Here is a 17127-nt window from a genome sequence, read left to right on the forward strand (position 1 = left end):
TACGGGTCTCGTCCCGTGTATTGTTGTGTACTTGTTATTACTGGTCTCGTCCCGTGTATTGTTGTGTACTTGTTATTACTGGTCTCGTCCCGTGTATTGTTGTGTACTTGTTATTACTGGTCTCGTCCCGTGTATTGTTGTGTACTTGTTATTACTGGTCTCGTCCCGTGTATTGTTGTGTACTTGTTATTATTGGTCTCGTCCCGTGTATTGTTGTGTTCTTGTTATTACGGGTCTCGTCCCGTGTATTGTTGTGTACTTGTTATTACTGGTCTCGTCCCGTGTATTGTTGTGTACTTGTTATTACTGGTCTCGTCCCGTGTATTGTTGTGTACTTGTTATTACTGGTCTCGTCCCGTGTATTGTTGTGTACTTGTTATTACTGGTCTCGTCCCGTGTATTGTTGTGTACTTGTTATTACTGGTCTCGTCCCGTGTATTGTTGTGTACTTGTTATTACTGGTCTCGTCCCGTGTATTGTTGTGTACTTGTTATTACTGGTCTCGTCCCGTGTATTTATTAGAGGTTTGACCTCCCTGTTTGGGTTACATCCCTGTGTTTTTGTATCCGTGTTTGTTTTGGGCTTCGTCCCCGTGCCTTTTCATGGCATGTTGTCTTTTTGGGTGGAGTATTAAAACCCCCTATTATGTATTCCTGCGGCTGTCTCCAATCATTTATACAACGTGACAGAGGTGGAGGAGCTGAAGACAGAGAATGCAGGTAAAAAAAAATGATATGAACTTTACAAAACAAGTTTCACACTGGAAATCTTCGTACACATACTTTATAGTGGGATCTCTAAATTCTTTAGGATTTGTTCATCTTTCATTTATTGTCAGACTACATGGTTTCTTCCAGATCTTGTGGTTAGTTAAAGTCAACACTAAATAACAGAACAAAATGAATCCTGGTGCAGTTTGATCTGAAAGTGACACAACGTACACACATGCCCAGCCTGAGAGTAGAATGAATGGAATAGATTAGAACCATAAGACAGTCTCTTACAAATCATACAGCGCCTTCAGAAAATATTCACACCCCTTCACTCTTTCCACATTTTGTTATGTTACAGCCTGAATTTAAAATGGATTCAATTGAGAGATTGTAATACTGGCCTTCACACAATACCCTATAATGTCAAAGTGGTATTATGTTAATTTGTTCAAATACTCATTAATAAAAAAAATGAAAGCTGAAATGTCTTGAGTCAATAATTATTCAAGCCCTTTCTCATGGCAAGCCTAACTAAGTTCAGGAGGAAAAATGTGCTTCACAAGTCACATAATACGTTTCATGGACTGTGCAATAACAGTTTTTAACATGATTTTTGAATGACTACCTCATCTCTGTACCCCACACATACAATTCAAACACAGATTCAACCACAAAGATCAGGGAGGTTTTCCAGTGCCTCACAAAGAAGAGCACCTATTGGTAGATGGGTAAAAAAAAAACAAGACATTGAATATCCCTTTGAGCATGGTGAAGTTACTAATGACACTTTGGATGGTGTATCAATACACCCAGTCACTACAAAGATACAGCCGTCCTTCCTAACTCAGTTGCCGGATAAGAAGGACACCGCTCAGGGATTTCACCATGAGGCCAATGATGGCTTGAAAACAGTTACAGAGTTTAATGGCTGTGATAGGAGAACACTGAGGATGGATCATAAGGCACGAAAGTAAAACAAAAAAATGTGGCAAAGAAATGTACTTCATGTGATGAATACAAAGCGTTATGTTCGGGGCAAATCCAAAACAACACATCACTGAGTACCACTCTTCATATTTTCAAGCATGGTGGTGGCTGCATCATGTTATGGGTATGCTTGTCATTGGCAAGAACTAGGGAGTTTTTTAGGATAGAAAGAAAAGGAATAGCGCTAAGCACAGGAAAATCCTAGAGGAAAACCTGGTTCAGTCCGCTGTCCAACAGACACTGGGTGTCATGCCCTGACCTTAGAGATCTTATTTATTCTCTGTTTAGTTAGGTCAGGGTGTGACTCGAGTGGGAATATCTATATTTTCTATTTCTTTGTTTTGAGCCGAGTGTGGTTCCCAATCAGAGGCAGCTGTCTATCGTTGTCTCTGATTGGGAATCACACTTAGGCAGCCTGTTTTCCACCTGAGTTTTGTGGGAGGTTGTTTTCTGTTTAGTATTCTGTTACCTGACAGAACTGTTGGCTTTTTGTTTTGTTACTTTGTTCGAGTGTTTTTTGATCTAATAAAATTCTGAACACTTTCCACGCTGCGCTTTGGTCCACTCATTCCGACGAGAGCCGTTACACTGGGAGACACATTCACCTTTCAGCAGGACAATAACCTAAAACACAAAGCCAAATATACACTGGAGTTGCTTACCAAGACAACATTGAATGTTCCTGAGTCGCCTAGTTACAGTTTTGTGACTTAAATTGGCTTGAAAATCTATGGCAAGATTTAAAAATGGCTGCCTAGCAATGATCAACAACCATTTTGACAGAGCTTGAAGAATTAAAACAATTATAATGTGCAAATATTGTACAATCCAGGTGTGCAAAGCTCTTAGAAACTTACCCAGAAAGACTAAGAGCTGTAATCGCTGCCAAAGGTGATTCTAACATGTGTTGACTCAGGGGTGTGAATACTTATCTAAATGAGATATTTCCTAGTTTAATTTTCAATACATTTGCAAAATTTTCTAAAAACATGTTTTACGTTTGTCATTATGGGGTATTGTGTGTAGATCGATTAGAACATATAATATATTTAATCCATTTTGAATTCAGGCTGTAACAACAAAATGTGGAATAAGTGAAGGGGTATGTATACTTTCTGAAGGCACTAAGTTCTCATCATATTCTTACAGCTACACACTCCAATAATAGTTTGGTACTACAGAACAAATCAAAATGAATATCAATTAAATAAGTAAACCATGTGAGACTGCATCCTTAGACTCTTGTGTTTTCTTCCTGTGTTCAAACAGACCAAAAGTTTCCTTCTCTGCTGCTTTGACTCATTCAGGAGGGGTAGGACCCTTCAATACTGACACCACACTGATCTACAGTAAAGTCTTCACCAACACTGGCAGGGCCTACAACACAACTACAGGTACTGACCACACTAATCCAACACAGACTGAATCAGGCTACAGTCCAGTATTACTAACGGTGTCTGAGAGATGGACAGTGATGATCTCTCCCTGCTTCTCCTCTGATGCAGGCATCTTCACAGCACCAGTGAGAGGAGATCATTGCCTTTGAAAACCGCACTGGGAAAGCCATGGCTGTTTACCTTTACCACAATGACAAGATGGATGTTTAATAATGACACCAATGATCAGTATTATGAGTACATATCTAATGCTTTGTCTCTAGAGCTGGATGAGAGGGATGGGGTCTACATGCGTCTCCCTGCAGGCCGTGGACTCTGGGATAATAGTAATAACCACAACACCTTCAGTGGCTTCCTGCTTTTCCCTGTGTGAATACACCACCATGACATAATGCTGTAATGAACTAAACTTTCTGATGTGAACCGTTCTGGGGTTAAACACCCCAATGTTCCTCTCTAACCAATAAATAAGCATTAGAAAAGCCAGATGAGTCTCTCTTGTATTGTTGATATTTTAGTATCAGCAACATCAAGTGATGACAATTCTAACTTCTGCATCCTGATGATTGTAATGTCATTATCATACAGTAAGTACTGAATAGTACATGTGTAATATATCATTAATTATACAAATAATTGATTGGACTTAAATAGACACCCAAAGGGGGAAGCTCACCTCATCCACCACCAATGAAGGACAGTATGGTGAATGTTGTCTCACCTCCTGCACCTTGCTGCTGTATTTCTCCTGTAGCGTCTCTGACTCTGTCCTCAGTACGACCAGACGCTCCTCCTGACTGGCTAGCCGCTGGACGTTGTCTTGGCCCTGGCTCTGTGACCTCAGCAGCTGAGTGGTCAACGAGCTGTACTTCTCCTCCAAAGTCCTCACTTGATTGGTCAATGAGTTGTTCTCCTCCTCCAATGTCTTCACCTGTAGAAGGAGGGCGAGATAAGCAATGTCAGGGTTGTGTTCATGTAGGCAACACGAACAAAATGTCTGATGTTGAACAATCTTAGCTAGCACCTCCCTGTTTTGCTCTGCTTTAAAGCATGTCCCCTGTTTTTTCGCTCTTAAATCATATTTTAAACATGTTATGCAACAGTTTATTTACAAATCCTCTCCTTCTTTCATGTGTGTGTGTGTGTGTGTGTGAACCAGAGATATGGATATTTTATTTATTTATTTATTTTATTTTTTATTTCACCTTTATTTAACCAGGTAGGCAAGTTGAGAACAAGTTCTCATTTACAATTGCGACCTGGCCAAGATAAAGCAAAGCAGTTCGACAACATACAAAAACACAGAGTTACACATGGAGTAAAACAACATACAATCAATGATGCAGTAGAAAAAAAATAAGACTATATACAATGTGAGCAAATGATGTGAGATAATGGAGGTAAAGGCAAAAAAATGCCATGGTGGCAAAGTAAATAAAGTATGGCAAGAAAAAACACTGGAATGGTAGATTTGTAGTTTGAAGAAAGTTAAAGTTAAAATATAAATATAAATAATATGGTGCAAAGGAGCAAAATAAATAAATACAGTAGGGGAAAAGGTAGTAGTTTGGGCTCAATTAAAGATGGGCTATGTACAGGTGCAGAGATCTGTGAGCTGCTCTGACAGCTGGTGCTTAAAGCTAGTGAGGGAGATAAGTGTTTCCAGTTTTAGAGATTTTTGTAGTTCGTTCCAATCATTGGCAGCTGAGAACTGGAAGGAGAGACGACCAAAGGAGGAGTTGGCTTTAGGGGTGACCAGAGAGATATACCTGCTGGAGCGCGTGCTACAGGTGGGTGCTGCTATGGTGACCAGTGAGCGGAGATAAGGGGGGACTTTACCTAGCAGGGTCTTGTAGATGACCTGGAGCCAATGTGTTTGGCGACGATGATGAAGTGAAGGCCAGCCAACGAGAGCATACAGGTCGCAGTGGTGGGTTGTATATGGGGCTTTGGTGACAAAACGGATGGCACTGTGATAGACTGCATCCAGCTTGTTGAGTAGGGTATTGGAGGCTATTTTGTAAATGACATCGCCGAAGTCGAGGATTGGTAGGATGGTCAGTTTTACGAGGGTATGTTTGGCAGCATGAGTGAAGGATGCTTTGTTGCGAAATAGGAAGCCAATTCTAGATTTCACTTTGGATTGGAGATGATTGATGTGAGTCTGGAAGGAGAGTTTACAGTCTAACCAGACACCTAGGTATTTGTAGTTGTCCACAAATTCTAAGTTAGAACCGTCCAGAGAAGTGATGCTGGATGGGCGGGCAGGTGGAGGCAGCGATCGGTTGAAGAGCATACATTTAGTTTTACTTGTGTTTAGGAGCAGTTGGAGACCACGGAAGGAGAGTTGAATGGCATTGAAGCTCGTCTGGAGGGTTGTTAACACAGTGTCCAAAGAAGGGCCAGAAGTATACAGAATGGTGTCGTCTGCGTAGAGGTGGATCAGAGATTCACCAGCAGCAAGAGCGACATCATTTATGTATACAGAGAAAAGAGTTGGCCCAAGAATTGAACCCTGTGGTACCCCCATAGAGACTGCCAGAGGTCCAGACAGTAGGCCCTCCGATTTGACACACTGAACTCTGTCAGAGAAGTAGTTGGTGAACCAGGCGACGCAATCGTTTGAGAAACCAAGGCTACTAAGTCTGCCGATGAGGATGTGGTGATTAACAGAGTCAAAAGCTTTGGCCAGGTCAATGAATACGGCAGCACAGTAATGTTTCTTATCGATGGCGGTTACGATGTCGTTTAGGACCTTGAGCGTGGCTGAGGTGCACCCATGACCAGCTCTGAAACCAGATTGCATAGCGGAGAGGGTGCGGTGGGATTCAAAATAGTCGGTAATCTGTTTGTTGACTTGGCTTTCGAAGACCTTAGAAAGGCAGGGTAGGATGGATATAGGTCTGTAGCAACTTGGGTCAAGAGTGTCACCTCCTTTGAAGAGGGGGATGACAGCAGCTGCTTTCCAATCTATGGGAATCTCAGACGACACGAAAGAGAGGTTGAACAGGCTAGTAATAGGGGTTGCAATAATTTCGGCAGATAATTTTAGAAAGAAAGGGTCCAGATTGTCAAGCCCAGCTGATTTGTAGGGGTCCAGATTTTGCAGCTCTTTCAGAACATCAGCTGAATGGATTTGGGAGAAGGAGAAATGGGGGAGGCTTGGGCGAGTAGCTGTGGGGGGTGCAGTGCTGTTGAATGCAGTAGGGGTAGTTAGGTGGAAAGCATGGCCAGCCGTAGAAAAATGCTTATTGAAATTCTCAATTATAGTGGGCTTATCGGTGGTGACAGAGTTTCCTATCCTCAGTGCAGTGGGCAGTTGGGAGGAGGTGTTCTTATTCTCCATGGACTTTACAATGTCCCAGAACTTTTTAGAGTTGGAGTTGCACGAAGCAAATTTCTGTTTGAAAAAGCTAGCCTTGGCGTTTCTAACTGCCTGTGTGTATTGGTTTCTAACTTCCCTAAAAAGTTGCATATCGCGGGGGCAGTTCGATGCTAATGCAGAACGCCACAGGATATTTTTGTGTTGGTTAAGGGCAGTCAGGTCTGGGGAGAACCAAGGGCTATATCTGTTCCTGGTTCTAAATTTCTTGAAAGGGGCATGCTTATTTAAGATGGAGAGGAAGGCATTTTAAAAAAATAACCAGGCATCCTCTACTGACGGGATGAGGTCAATATCCTTCCAGGATACCAGGGCCAGGTCGATTAGAAAGGCTTGCTCGTTGAAATGTTTCAGGGAGCGTTTGACAGTGATGAGTGGAGGTCGTTTGACCGCTGACCCATTACGGGTGCAGGCAATGAGGCAGTGATCGCTGAGATCTTGGTTGAAAACAGCAGAGGTGTAATTAGAGGGCATATTGGTTAGGATGATGTCTATGAGGGTGCCAGTGTTTGCGGCTTTGGGGTTGTACCTGGTGGGTTCATTAATAATTTGTGTGAGATTGAGGGCATCAAGCTTGGATTGCAGAATGGCTGGGGTGTTAAGCATGTCCCAGTTTAGGTCGCCTAGTAGCACAAGCTCTGAAGATAGATGGGGGGCAATCAGTTCACATATGGTGTCCAGAGCACAGCTAGGGGCCGAGGGGGGTCTATAGCAGGCGGCAACGGTGAGAGACTTGTTTTTGGAGAGGTGGATTTTTAAAAGTAGAAGTTCAAATTGTTTGGGTACAGACCTGGATAGCAGGACAGAACTCTGCAAGCTATCTCTGCAGTAGATTGCAACACCGCCCCCTTTGGTCGTTCTATCTTGTCTGAAAACGTTGTAGTTAGGGATGAAGATTTCACAGTTTTTGGTGGACTTCCTAAGCCAAGATTCAGACACAGCCAGGACATCCGGGTTGGCAGAGTGTGCTAAAGCAGTGAATAAAACAAACTTAGGGAGGAGGCTTCTAATGTTAACATGCATGAAACCAAGGCTATTACGGTTACAGAAGTCATCAAAAGAGAGCGCCTGGGGAGTAGGTGTGGAGCCAGGCACTGAAGGGCCTGGATTCACCTCTACATCCCCAGCGGAGCAGAGAAGGATAAGTATGAGGGTACGGCTAAAAGCTATAAGAATTGGTCGTCTGTGACGTCCAGAATAGAGAGAAAAAGGAGCAGGTATCTGGGGGCGATAAAATAGCTTCAAGGTATAATGTACAGACAAAGGTATGGTGGGATGTGAGTACAGAGGAGGTAAACCTAGGCATTTAGTGATTATGAGAGAGATATTGTCTCTAGAAATATCATTGAAACCAGAAGATGTCATAGCATGTGTGGGTGGAGGAACTGAGAGGTTGGATAAGGTATAATGAGCAGGGCTAGAGGCTCTACAGTGAAATAAGCCAATAAACACTAACCAGAACAGCAATGGACAAGGCATATTGACATTAAGGAGAGGCATGCTTAGCCGAGTGATCAGAGGGTCCAGTGAGATTCAGACAGCTAGCTGGGCCATAGGTAGCAAGCTGGTGGAAGATGGGAGGGAGGTCTGTTTTTAGCCGCCTCGTGCGTTTCCGTCTGTGGGTTAGTGGGGTTCCGTGTGGAAGGGGGGACCTGTCCAAGTTGGCAGAATAGTTAGTTATAGTGGCCCAAGAAAAGTGTCCGACAGACCTATTCAGATCGCAGCCGAAAAGACAGCTAACGATTAGCTGGCCGCAGATGGGCGATCAGGTTACGTCGCGACGGAGGGGCCAGTTGGAACAACTCCCTCGGGCAGATAACGTCGGTGATCCAGTCGTGAAGACCCAATGGGGCTCCGCATCGGCAGTAAAACGGGTCAGGATAGGTGAGTTGTAGCCCAGGAGACACTTCAGCTGGCTAGCTCAGGAGTAGCCCACGAGTGGCTGACGGAATTCTTCAGCTGGCTAGCTAGCTAGCTCCGTAATTGTGTGTGTTAATTCCGAGACCGACGTTGCCAATAGTCACTCAGGTAGCAGCTAGTTAGCTGCAAGATCCAGGTGTAAATGTCCAGAGCCTGCGGTAGAAATCGAGGAAAGGAGAGAGAATAGGTCCGATATGCTCTGGTCTGAGTCGCGCTGTACAAAAACTGGCGATAGCTTTTCGAGCTAATGGATAGCTGAGGACAGCTAACCGTAGCTAGCTGAACTTCAACGTTAGCCTGTGAAAATAGCTAACCTCTGGCTAGCTTCTGTCGTGGAATTCAGATGAGGTAAATAATACTTTCTTTTTTTTTATTTTTTTTTTATTGATGAGGCGGGTTGCAGGAGAGTGCCTTGAGGTTGAGTATTCAGAATAAAAAAATGTAAAAAGATAAGTGAAGAAAAAAATATGTAAATATATATATATATATACACGGGACACGACAGGACGTCTGAACTGCTACGCCATCTTGGAATATAATGACCCGATGCTTGTGTCTCCGCCCTAACAACAGAATTTTTCAGTTTAATCCACCTGAAAAGACAGAACAAATAATACAACAAATATTGTGGTTAAACTCAAATATACTAATTGATAAAAAAACATTTTTCGATGAAATGTTTAAAAAAGGTATAATTTTAGTGAACGATATCATACATAGGACTGGTGGAGTTATGTCACACATGCAGCAAACAGACAGACATATGGAAATGTCTGCTCTACCCAAAATTACAACAATTGCAGCATTACCACAAAAATGGAAGAGGCAAGTAGAAGGGGGAAAAAGTAAGGAACTTGTCTGTCGGCCCTGTATTAAAGAACATAAATGGTTAAAGAAATGTGTGAAGAATAAAAACATTTTCCAATTTCATTTAAGGAACAAAAAACTGACAGCTGTGCCATATAAATTGCAAAATAGTTGGGAAGAGATTTTCGATGTACCCATTCCATGGCACTTGGTTTATGAATTGATACGCATAACAACGCGGGATTCAAAACTTTGAATTTTTCAATTTAAATTACTATACAAAATTCTTGCAACTAATAGAATGTTATATATATATATATATATATATATATATATATATATATATATATGGCGGATACAATCTTCCCAGCTCTGCAGATTCTGCTGTGAGGAGGCAGACTTATTAGATCATTTATTTTGGTATTGTCCATATGTAGCTCGTTTTTGGTCACAGGTCCAGGAATGGCTGAAGAATTGCAACATTTGCCTAGAACTAACGCTGCAGATAGCAATACTGGGTGATTTTAAAAAGCCATAATCAATAATAGAATAATTATTTTAACAAAAATGTTTATCTTTACTTTACAATCTGTAGAAGCTATGAGAATAGAAAGGTTCAGTACTTTTGTGAAGCATCACAGCACAGTGGAAAAATATATGGCAAATAGAAATCCAAAATGGATGGTGTTGAGAGATGGGAGGGGTTGAATGGAGCTGAAGGGTGGGACTAATAACAAGATAACCAATGTAAAACATACGGGGTCTGTAAAATGTATATAGGTTCAGAAATGTTGTGAAATAGCAGTTACAAATAGAAATCTGGATGGACATCAGAAATAGAGGAAGGACTAAAAACAAACAAAATATAACTATTGTAAAATAGATTGTGTCTGTAAAATGTGTATAATATGTATAAACTGAAGGTAGAAGCCTAAGTGTTATTGTTTATTAGTTTACTCCAATTGGGGGAAGGGTGGTAGGGTTTGCTGGGAATAATAAAGATACTTTTTTTTAGAATATATGTATATCTATATATGTGTATATGTATGAATGTTTATGTATGCATGTGTATATGTATGAGTATGTACGTGTATGTATATGGATATATATATTTACCAAAAAAAGACATGGGGGATTGGAAGTGATGCAGACAATTACATTGATGGAAGCAACAATCTTTCCGCAATAATAAGCTGATCCACCCCTAAAAAAAAAACGGAATTTGGGTAACACTTCACTTGACACACAGCATCATAACACGGTCATAACCATGTCATAATAGCTGATATAACTTCACATAACAAGTCATAGCACATGGTCATAACACTGTCACATATCACATATTTAGACCTGTAGTAGGCCATACTGTTGTAGACCACACTGCCACATATATTTAAACCTGTTGTAGACCACACTGTTGTAGACCACACTGTTACATATACTTAGACCTGTTGTAGACCACACTGTTGTAGACCACACTGTTACATATACTTAGACCTGTTGTAGACCACACTGTTGTAGACCACACTGTTACATATACTTAGACCTGTTGTAGACCACACTGTTGTAGACCACACTGTCACATATATTTAGACCTGTTGTAAACCACACTGTTGTAGACCACACTGTTGTAGACCACACTGTCACATATACTTAGACCTGTTGTAGACCACACTGTCACATATATTTAGACCACACTGTTGTGTGGTCTACAACAAAGGACTTAAGAAACAAACTTTTAAAGGAAAGTTCTTGGCAGGGTTGACACTCTTATGTTGATGTCATAACCATCCATAAAATAATGCAATATATGTCACAACAGGTGTAAATATATGGGTCATGACAATGTTCTGACCATATTATGACCGGTTATTACACGCTATGTCAGTTGTTATGACCATGTTATGACGCTGGGTGTCAAGTAAAGTGTTACCAGGATTTGTCGTCCACAGAGCGGAACGGCGGGCTGTCAAGCACTCGCCTACTCCTCTCTTTGCATTGGTGGATACATCTCGTTATTTGAATACTTTTTTGAATATTTGATGAGGGGTGTTGATGTCAACTGTCTGTTTTCAATGGAGAGTGAGATGCTATGTTAGCCTCATGAATATGCATCGACCTTCTCAAATTTCAACAGGGACAACTCCGATATAAAGTGTTGTTTCTCCAAGTTGCTGGGATGTCACGTGCATCACACTCAGCAGTACATTGGTAACAACCTAAGCATTACCAAACTTCTATTAGATCATATAAGCCTCACATATCAAAATAGCAATTCATGTTAATCTTGACTAAATTCGACACTCTCTCATTGCCCCTCATACAAAAACTGATTTTGGGCAGAGATCGGGCTCTCGCGTCGCCCCCCCTCGCTCTGGCAGAGCCTGTTTTGGGGTTCTGTATTTCTAATACATACACTGTAGCACCAGACCCCTAGGCATGACAGCAGACCCCTCTCTCTGAGCGCTGAAGGATCCCTCATATCCACTGCCTGACACACATTAATTCACCATCAATTATACAGCACGTCCACACACACTCTAGAGTGTTCTAATGACAGTAATTACCTACCAGTCATAAAGAGACCGGTTTCACATCAACATCTCTCTCCTGGCTGGCTGATGTGTGCGGTCTCACTCTGACTGGCTGGATGGCTGTGAAGGGACGGTGTTATGATTAAGACTAAATTACACATGGATCCTTTGTTTCCACCGGTGTCAGGGGAGGATAATGAAGAATGAGAGAGTGAGAGAGAGAAAAAAAGGGGGAGAGGGGGAAAAAGAGGGGGAAGAGAAAGGAGAGAGAGGTGGGGGGGTGAACGCACACGAGATGGGAACCTGTTTAACATTTAGATTGTTTTTTTTTCTACTCACATTTTTTCAGGGGGGTATTGGCGGTGATGTCGGTGGTCTCATTGGGAAAAAATACAAAAAAAATCACACTCACGCAAAAAAAAGAATGTGTTGTGAAAGGTAGGCCTTGAGAGAGGTGTTTTGGTAAATCCTCACACTGAGTACAGTTACATGCACACAATAATACGATTCTTGTGGAAAGTCAGATGAATATAATAGTTTGTTTAAAACGTTTACATGCTTAGCAAGAAGAACGGTTTCCCTTATAATCCTTTTTGCATGGACACGTCTGAAATCAGACTACTGATGGGACTTCAATAAATGCAGAAAATCGGCAATCAAAATAAACGTTCTACCACAGCGAACGTTATTTTTGCGTAGCCTATTTGATTCTGATTTCGGACATATAAAGTTTGTATGTGAGAACTATTTCTCCAATTAATAATTTGAAATAGTGCTCAGAAAACCAGGTGTTTTAATCAGTGTATACTTACTTTGATTTTGACCTTTTGCTGATTAAGTTAAGCAGAGTAAAGTATTTACATGACTATTACCATACTCAGCCTACTGCCATAATCAGTTTAATATCCAATTATTAGTCTGCACGTAAACATACTCACCGAGTAGGTGGTGGGGTAGGAGAGGAATCCACACATTAACTCTAAAAGTCTAAAATCACGAGAAGAACCATTTTGAAATGTCCTGTCCTGTGGATAGAACAACACCAGAGATAATCAACCCCTAAGCCCTGTCCTGTGGATAGAACAACACCAGAGATAATCAACCCCTAAGCCCTGTCCTGTGGATAGAACAACACCAGAGATAATCAACCCCTAAGCACTGTCCTGTGGATAGAACAACACCAGAGATAATCAACCCCTAAGCCCTGTCCTGTGGATAGAACAACACCAGAGATAATCAACCCCTAAGCACTGTCCTGTGGATAGAACAACACCAGAGATAATCAACCCCTAAGCCCTGTCCTGTGGATAGAACAACACCAGAGATAATCAACCCCTAAGCCATGTCCTGTGGATAGAACAACACCAGAGATAATCAACCCCTAAGCCCTGTCCTGTGGATAGAACAACACCAGAGATAATCAACCCCTAAGCCCTGTCCTGTGGATAGAACAACACCAGAGATAATCAACCCCTAAGCCATGTCCTGTGGATAGAACAACACCAGAGATAATCAACCCCTAAGCCCTGTCCTATGGATAAAACAATACCAGAGAGAGGACCCTTCATCCATTAGCCTTAAACCACTCAGCTCATTTTAGCAGATACCTTCATCATATTAATGAAGACATTTATTGTTAAACACGTTTTTATAAAACATTAATTTTATAAAAACTTTCTCTCCAATTAAACCCCCCCCCAGCGGAGCTGACATCAGTTAAATATGTATACTCATCACTAAGAGATCTGAATTATATATCTGGTGTGTGTGTATGTGTGTAGGGTTGAATTCCTGAGTATGTCTCACTCTGAGCTGATTACTTAATGGTGATGATCATGATGTGTGTGTGTGTGTGTGTGTGTGTGTGTGTGTGCATGTGAGTCCTCCTCTGCTTAATGCTGATGACATGTCCCTACATTAGGTTGGCCAGTGAGCCACGGCAGATCAGATAAGCCATATTAATGAGTCTGATGGCTTTCTTCATTATGTCTGCTCTGACACGTAGCCTCATCAAAATGTTTCGAAAATCAACGCCATAAAAAGAGAACTGGCCAATCGTGCTGGGCTGGCACAGGGAACAGCCGTACAGTCCTGAGAAAAAGCCCTAGAAATTATAACATCAATAGTTGGATGGTTTGTTTTGAACTTTTCTTCAAGGTTTTGTCTCAGACATACAGTATATGTTAGTTAGGTCCCGCCTCAACAGTCCCGCCTCAACAGTCCCGCCTCAACAGTCCCGCCTCAACAGTCCCGCCTCAACAGTCCCGCCTCAACTGTGCCTTTCTAGCTGACGCTCCAGCGCCAACACTGATGGTGTGTAAACAGGGCCAGGGTCAGAGGGAGGGGCTAGTGAAAAGATAGGGGTGGTGAAATTAGAATCTGTCCATGCTAGCACAGATCAATCCTGGGTCAAATACCTTCAAATAGGTAAGAATACGCACCTTTTACACATCCTTTTCCCCCCAAAGAGATAGTGTCCAGGTCTCAATTTCCTATGATCAGAGTGAGATACCCGTACGTGTCAGACAGTGGCCAGTTTGCCTGTCTAACCATCACCTCTCTCAAATGAAGCACAGGATTCCTGCCTAAGCAGTCTGAAGACTTCTGGTTGTTCATCAGGTAACATATCTGAAGAGGTCTGGTTGTCCATCAGGTAATGTATCTGAAGAGGTCTGGTTGTCCATCAGGTAATGTATCTGAAGAGGTCTGGTTGTTCATCAGGTAATGTATCTGAAGAGGTCTGGTTGTTCATCAGGTAACATATCTGAAGAGGTCTGGTTGTCCATCAGGTAACATATCTGAAGAGGTCTGGTTGTCTATCAGGTAATGTATCTGAAGAGGTCTGGTTGTCCATCAGGTAATATATGTGAAGAGTTTTGGTTGTCCATCAGGTAATGTATCTGAAGAGGTCTGGTTGTCCATCAGGCAACATATCTGAAGAGGTCTGGTTGTCCATCAGGTAACGTATCTGAAGAGGTCTGGTTGTCCATCAGGTAACATATCTGAAGAGGTCTGGTTGTCCATCAGGTAATATATCTGAAGACTTCTGGTTGTCCATCAGGTAACATATCTGAAGGGGTCTGGTTGTCTATCAGGTAACGTATCTGAAGAGGTCTGGTTGTCCATCAGGTAATGTATCTGAAGAGTTCTGGTTGTCCATCAGGTAACATATCTGAAGGGGTCTGGTTGTCTATCAGGTAACGTATCTGAAGAGGTCTGGTTGTCCATCAGGTAATGTATCTGAAGAGTTCTGGTTGTTCATCAGGTAATATATGTGAAGAGGTCTGGTTGTCCATCAGGTAACATATGTGAAGCGGTCTGGTTGTTCATCAGGTAATATATGTGAAGAGTTCTGGTTGTTCATCAGGTAATATATGTGAAGAGGTCTGGTTGTCCATCAGGTAATATATCTGAAGGGGTCTGGGAAGCAGATGAGGCTGTTTCAGACACCATTTCATCCTGATTCATCAGAACACCTCATCAGGCTTGACCAGAAGGATCTATCACCTGGACAGTGGACACATATAAACCCAAGAATGCACGCACGCACACAAACACACGCACACACACCGATGACAACACAAGCCTTTTCAGAATCCTCTGCCATATGATACCTCATATTGCCTACTGAGCAAGACAAACAACAACATTTGGTTCAATCTGTACTTCCTCTCGTTGACTTAATTACTCAATAAAAATTTGACCTAAACTTTTCAGATGGCGAACTGATATTTACAGTAAACACAACATCTGTGACATCAGAGCAGGCAATATTTATACAGGCCTGCTGGAGGCGGAGGAGATAAAAGTTTGACACACTAACGAGCGGCTAACGCTAACTAGCAAAAAGTTCACTTTAGACTCTCATTAAAACACTTAAACACACACACACACGTACGTCACAAAGCCATCACTAATGCTGTCAAAAACAGCATGAATGACTCTGATCAGCTCTGTGTCAGTGTGACCGGTCTAATCAGTTATGGGGATGTGTTTGAAGAAGATGGCTGCAGAAACATCTTCACTGAACACCTCAGGGCTTTGATTGGAACTGGACCCATGCAGAGACACACAACCATTGATGTGTGTGCGTGTACAGCTTTGGCTTTTAAAAACACTTTAGTTCAATACATTGAAAAAAAAACATCTAGCACTGAGCTGTGTGGTACATAATTTAGCCTACAGAATGAATGATTCAACATTCCAACTTTACACTGACAAGAGGATAAGAACTGGAAGACTGGAAGAAACTTTTTCCTTTAACAAATTTGACGAGAAGGATATCCTGCTTTCACTGGAACAGGCCCAGATCCCCTCCTTTTGCGTGAAGAAAAGACACAGGAAAAGGGGCTACAGATGGGGCGGCCTTCTGAGAATCCGTAGACGAGCGAATAAACTCACACTACCATCCGTTCTTCTTGCTAACGTGCAATCATTGGAAAAGAAAATTGATGACCTACGATTAAGATTATCCTACCAACGGAACATTAAAAACTGTAACATCTTATGTTTAACCGAGACGTCGCTGAATGACGATACGGACAATATAGAGCTAGCGGGATTTTCCATGCACCAGCAGAAGACAGACGCTACCTCTGGTAAGACGAGGAGTGGGCGTGTGTCTATTTATCAATAACAGGTGATGCGCGATGTCTAATATTACAGAAGTCTCGAGGTATTGCTCGCCTGAGGTAGAGTACCTTATGATAAGCTGTAGACCACACTATCTACCAAGAGAGTTCTCATCTATATTATTCATAGCCGTCTATTTACCACCACAGAACGAAGCTGGCACTAAGACCGCTCTCAACCAACTCTATAAGGCCATAAGCAAGGAAGAAAATGCTCACCCAGAAGCGGCCCTCCTAGTGTCCGGGCACTTTAATGCAGGCAAACTTAAATCAGTTTTACCAAATTTTTACCAGCATGTCAAACAAGCAAAGCGTCAATACAGGATTAAGATTGAATCCTACTACACCGGCTCTAACACTCGTCGGATGTGGCAGGGCTTGAAAACTATTATGGGCTACAAATGGAAAACCAGACGCGAGCTGCCCAGTGACGCAAGCCTACCAGACGAGCTAAATGCCTTTTTTATGCTCGCTTCGAGGCAAGCAACCCTGAAGCATGCATGAGAGCACCAGCTTTTCTGGATGACTGTGTGATAACGCTCTCGGTAGCCGATGTGAACAAAACCTTTAAACAGGTCACATTCACAAAGCCGCTGGGCCAGACGGATTACCAGGACGTGTACTCAAAGCATGCGCGGACCAACTGTCAAGTGTCTTCACTGATATTTTCAACCTCTCCCTGACCGAGTCTGTAATACCTACATGTTTCAAGCAGACACCATAGTCCCTGTGCCCAAGGAAGCAAAAGTAACCTGC

The 17127-nt window shown here is 42.2% G+C and overlaps 1 protein-coding gene across 1 annotated transcript in view; it reads right to left on the reverse strand.

The window, feature by feature from the left end:
- Window positions 1–3131: 3131 nt before the first annotated feature.
- LOC115148849 (golgin subfamily A member 6-like protein 22) overlaps window positions 3132–17127 on the reverse strand; it is a 122584-nt gene continuing 108588 nt past the window's right edge. Inside the window, exons 23-24 of the mRNA XM_029691132.1 lie at window positions 3819–4028; window positions 3132–3209 (exon numbers count right to left, since the gene is read on the reverse strand). Of these exons, the coding sequence (XP_029546992.1) occupies window positions 3132–3209; window positions 3819–4028 (288 nt within the window). The remainder of the gene's footprint in view (window positions 3210–3818; window positions 4029–17127) is intronic.

Source organism: Salmo trutta, chromosome 2 (assembly GCF_901001165.1).
Source record: "Salmo trutta chromosome 2, fSalTru1.1, whole genome shotgun sequence".
NCBI lineage: Eukaryota > Metazoa > Chordata > Actinopteri > Salmoniformes > Salmonidae > Salmo > Salmo trutta.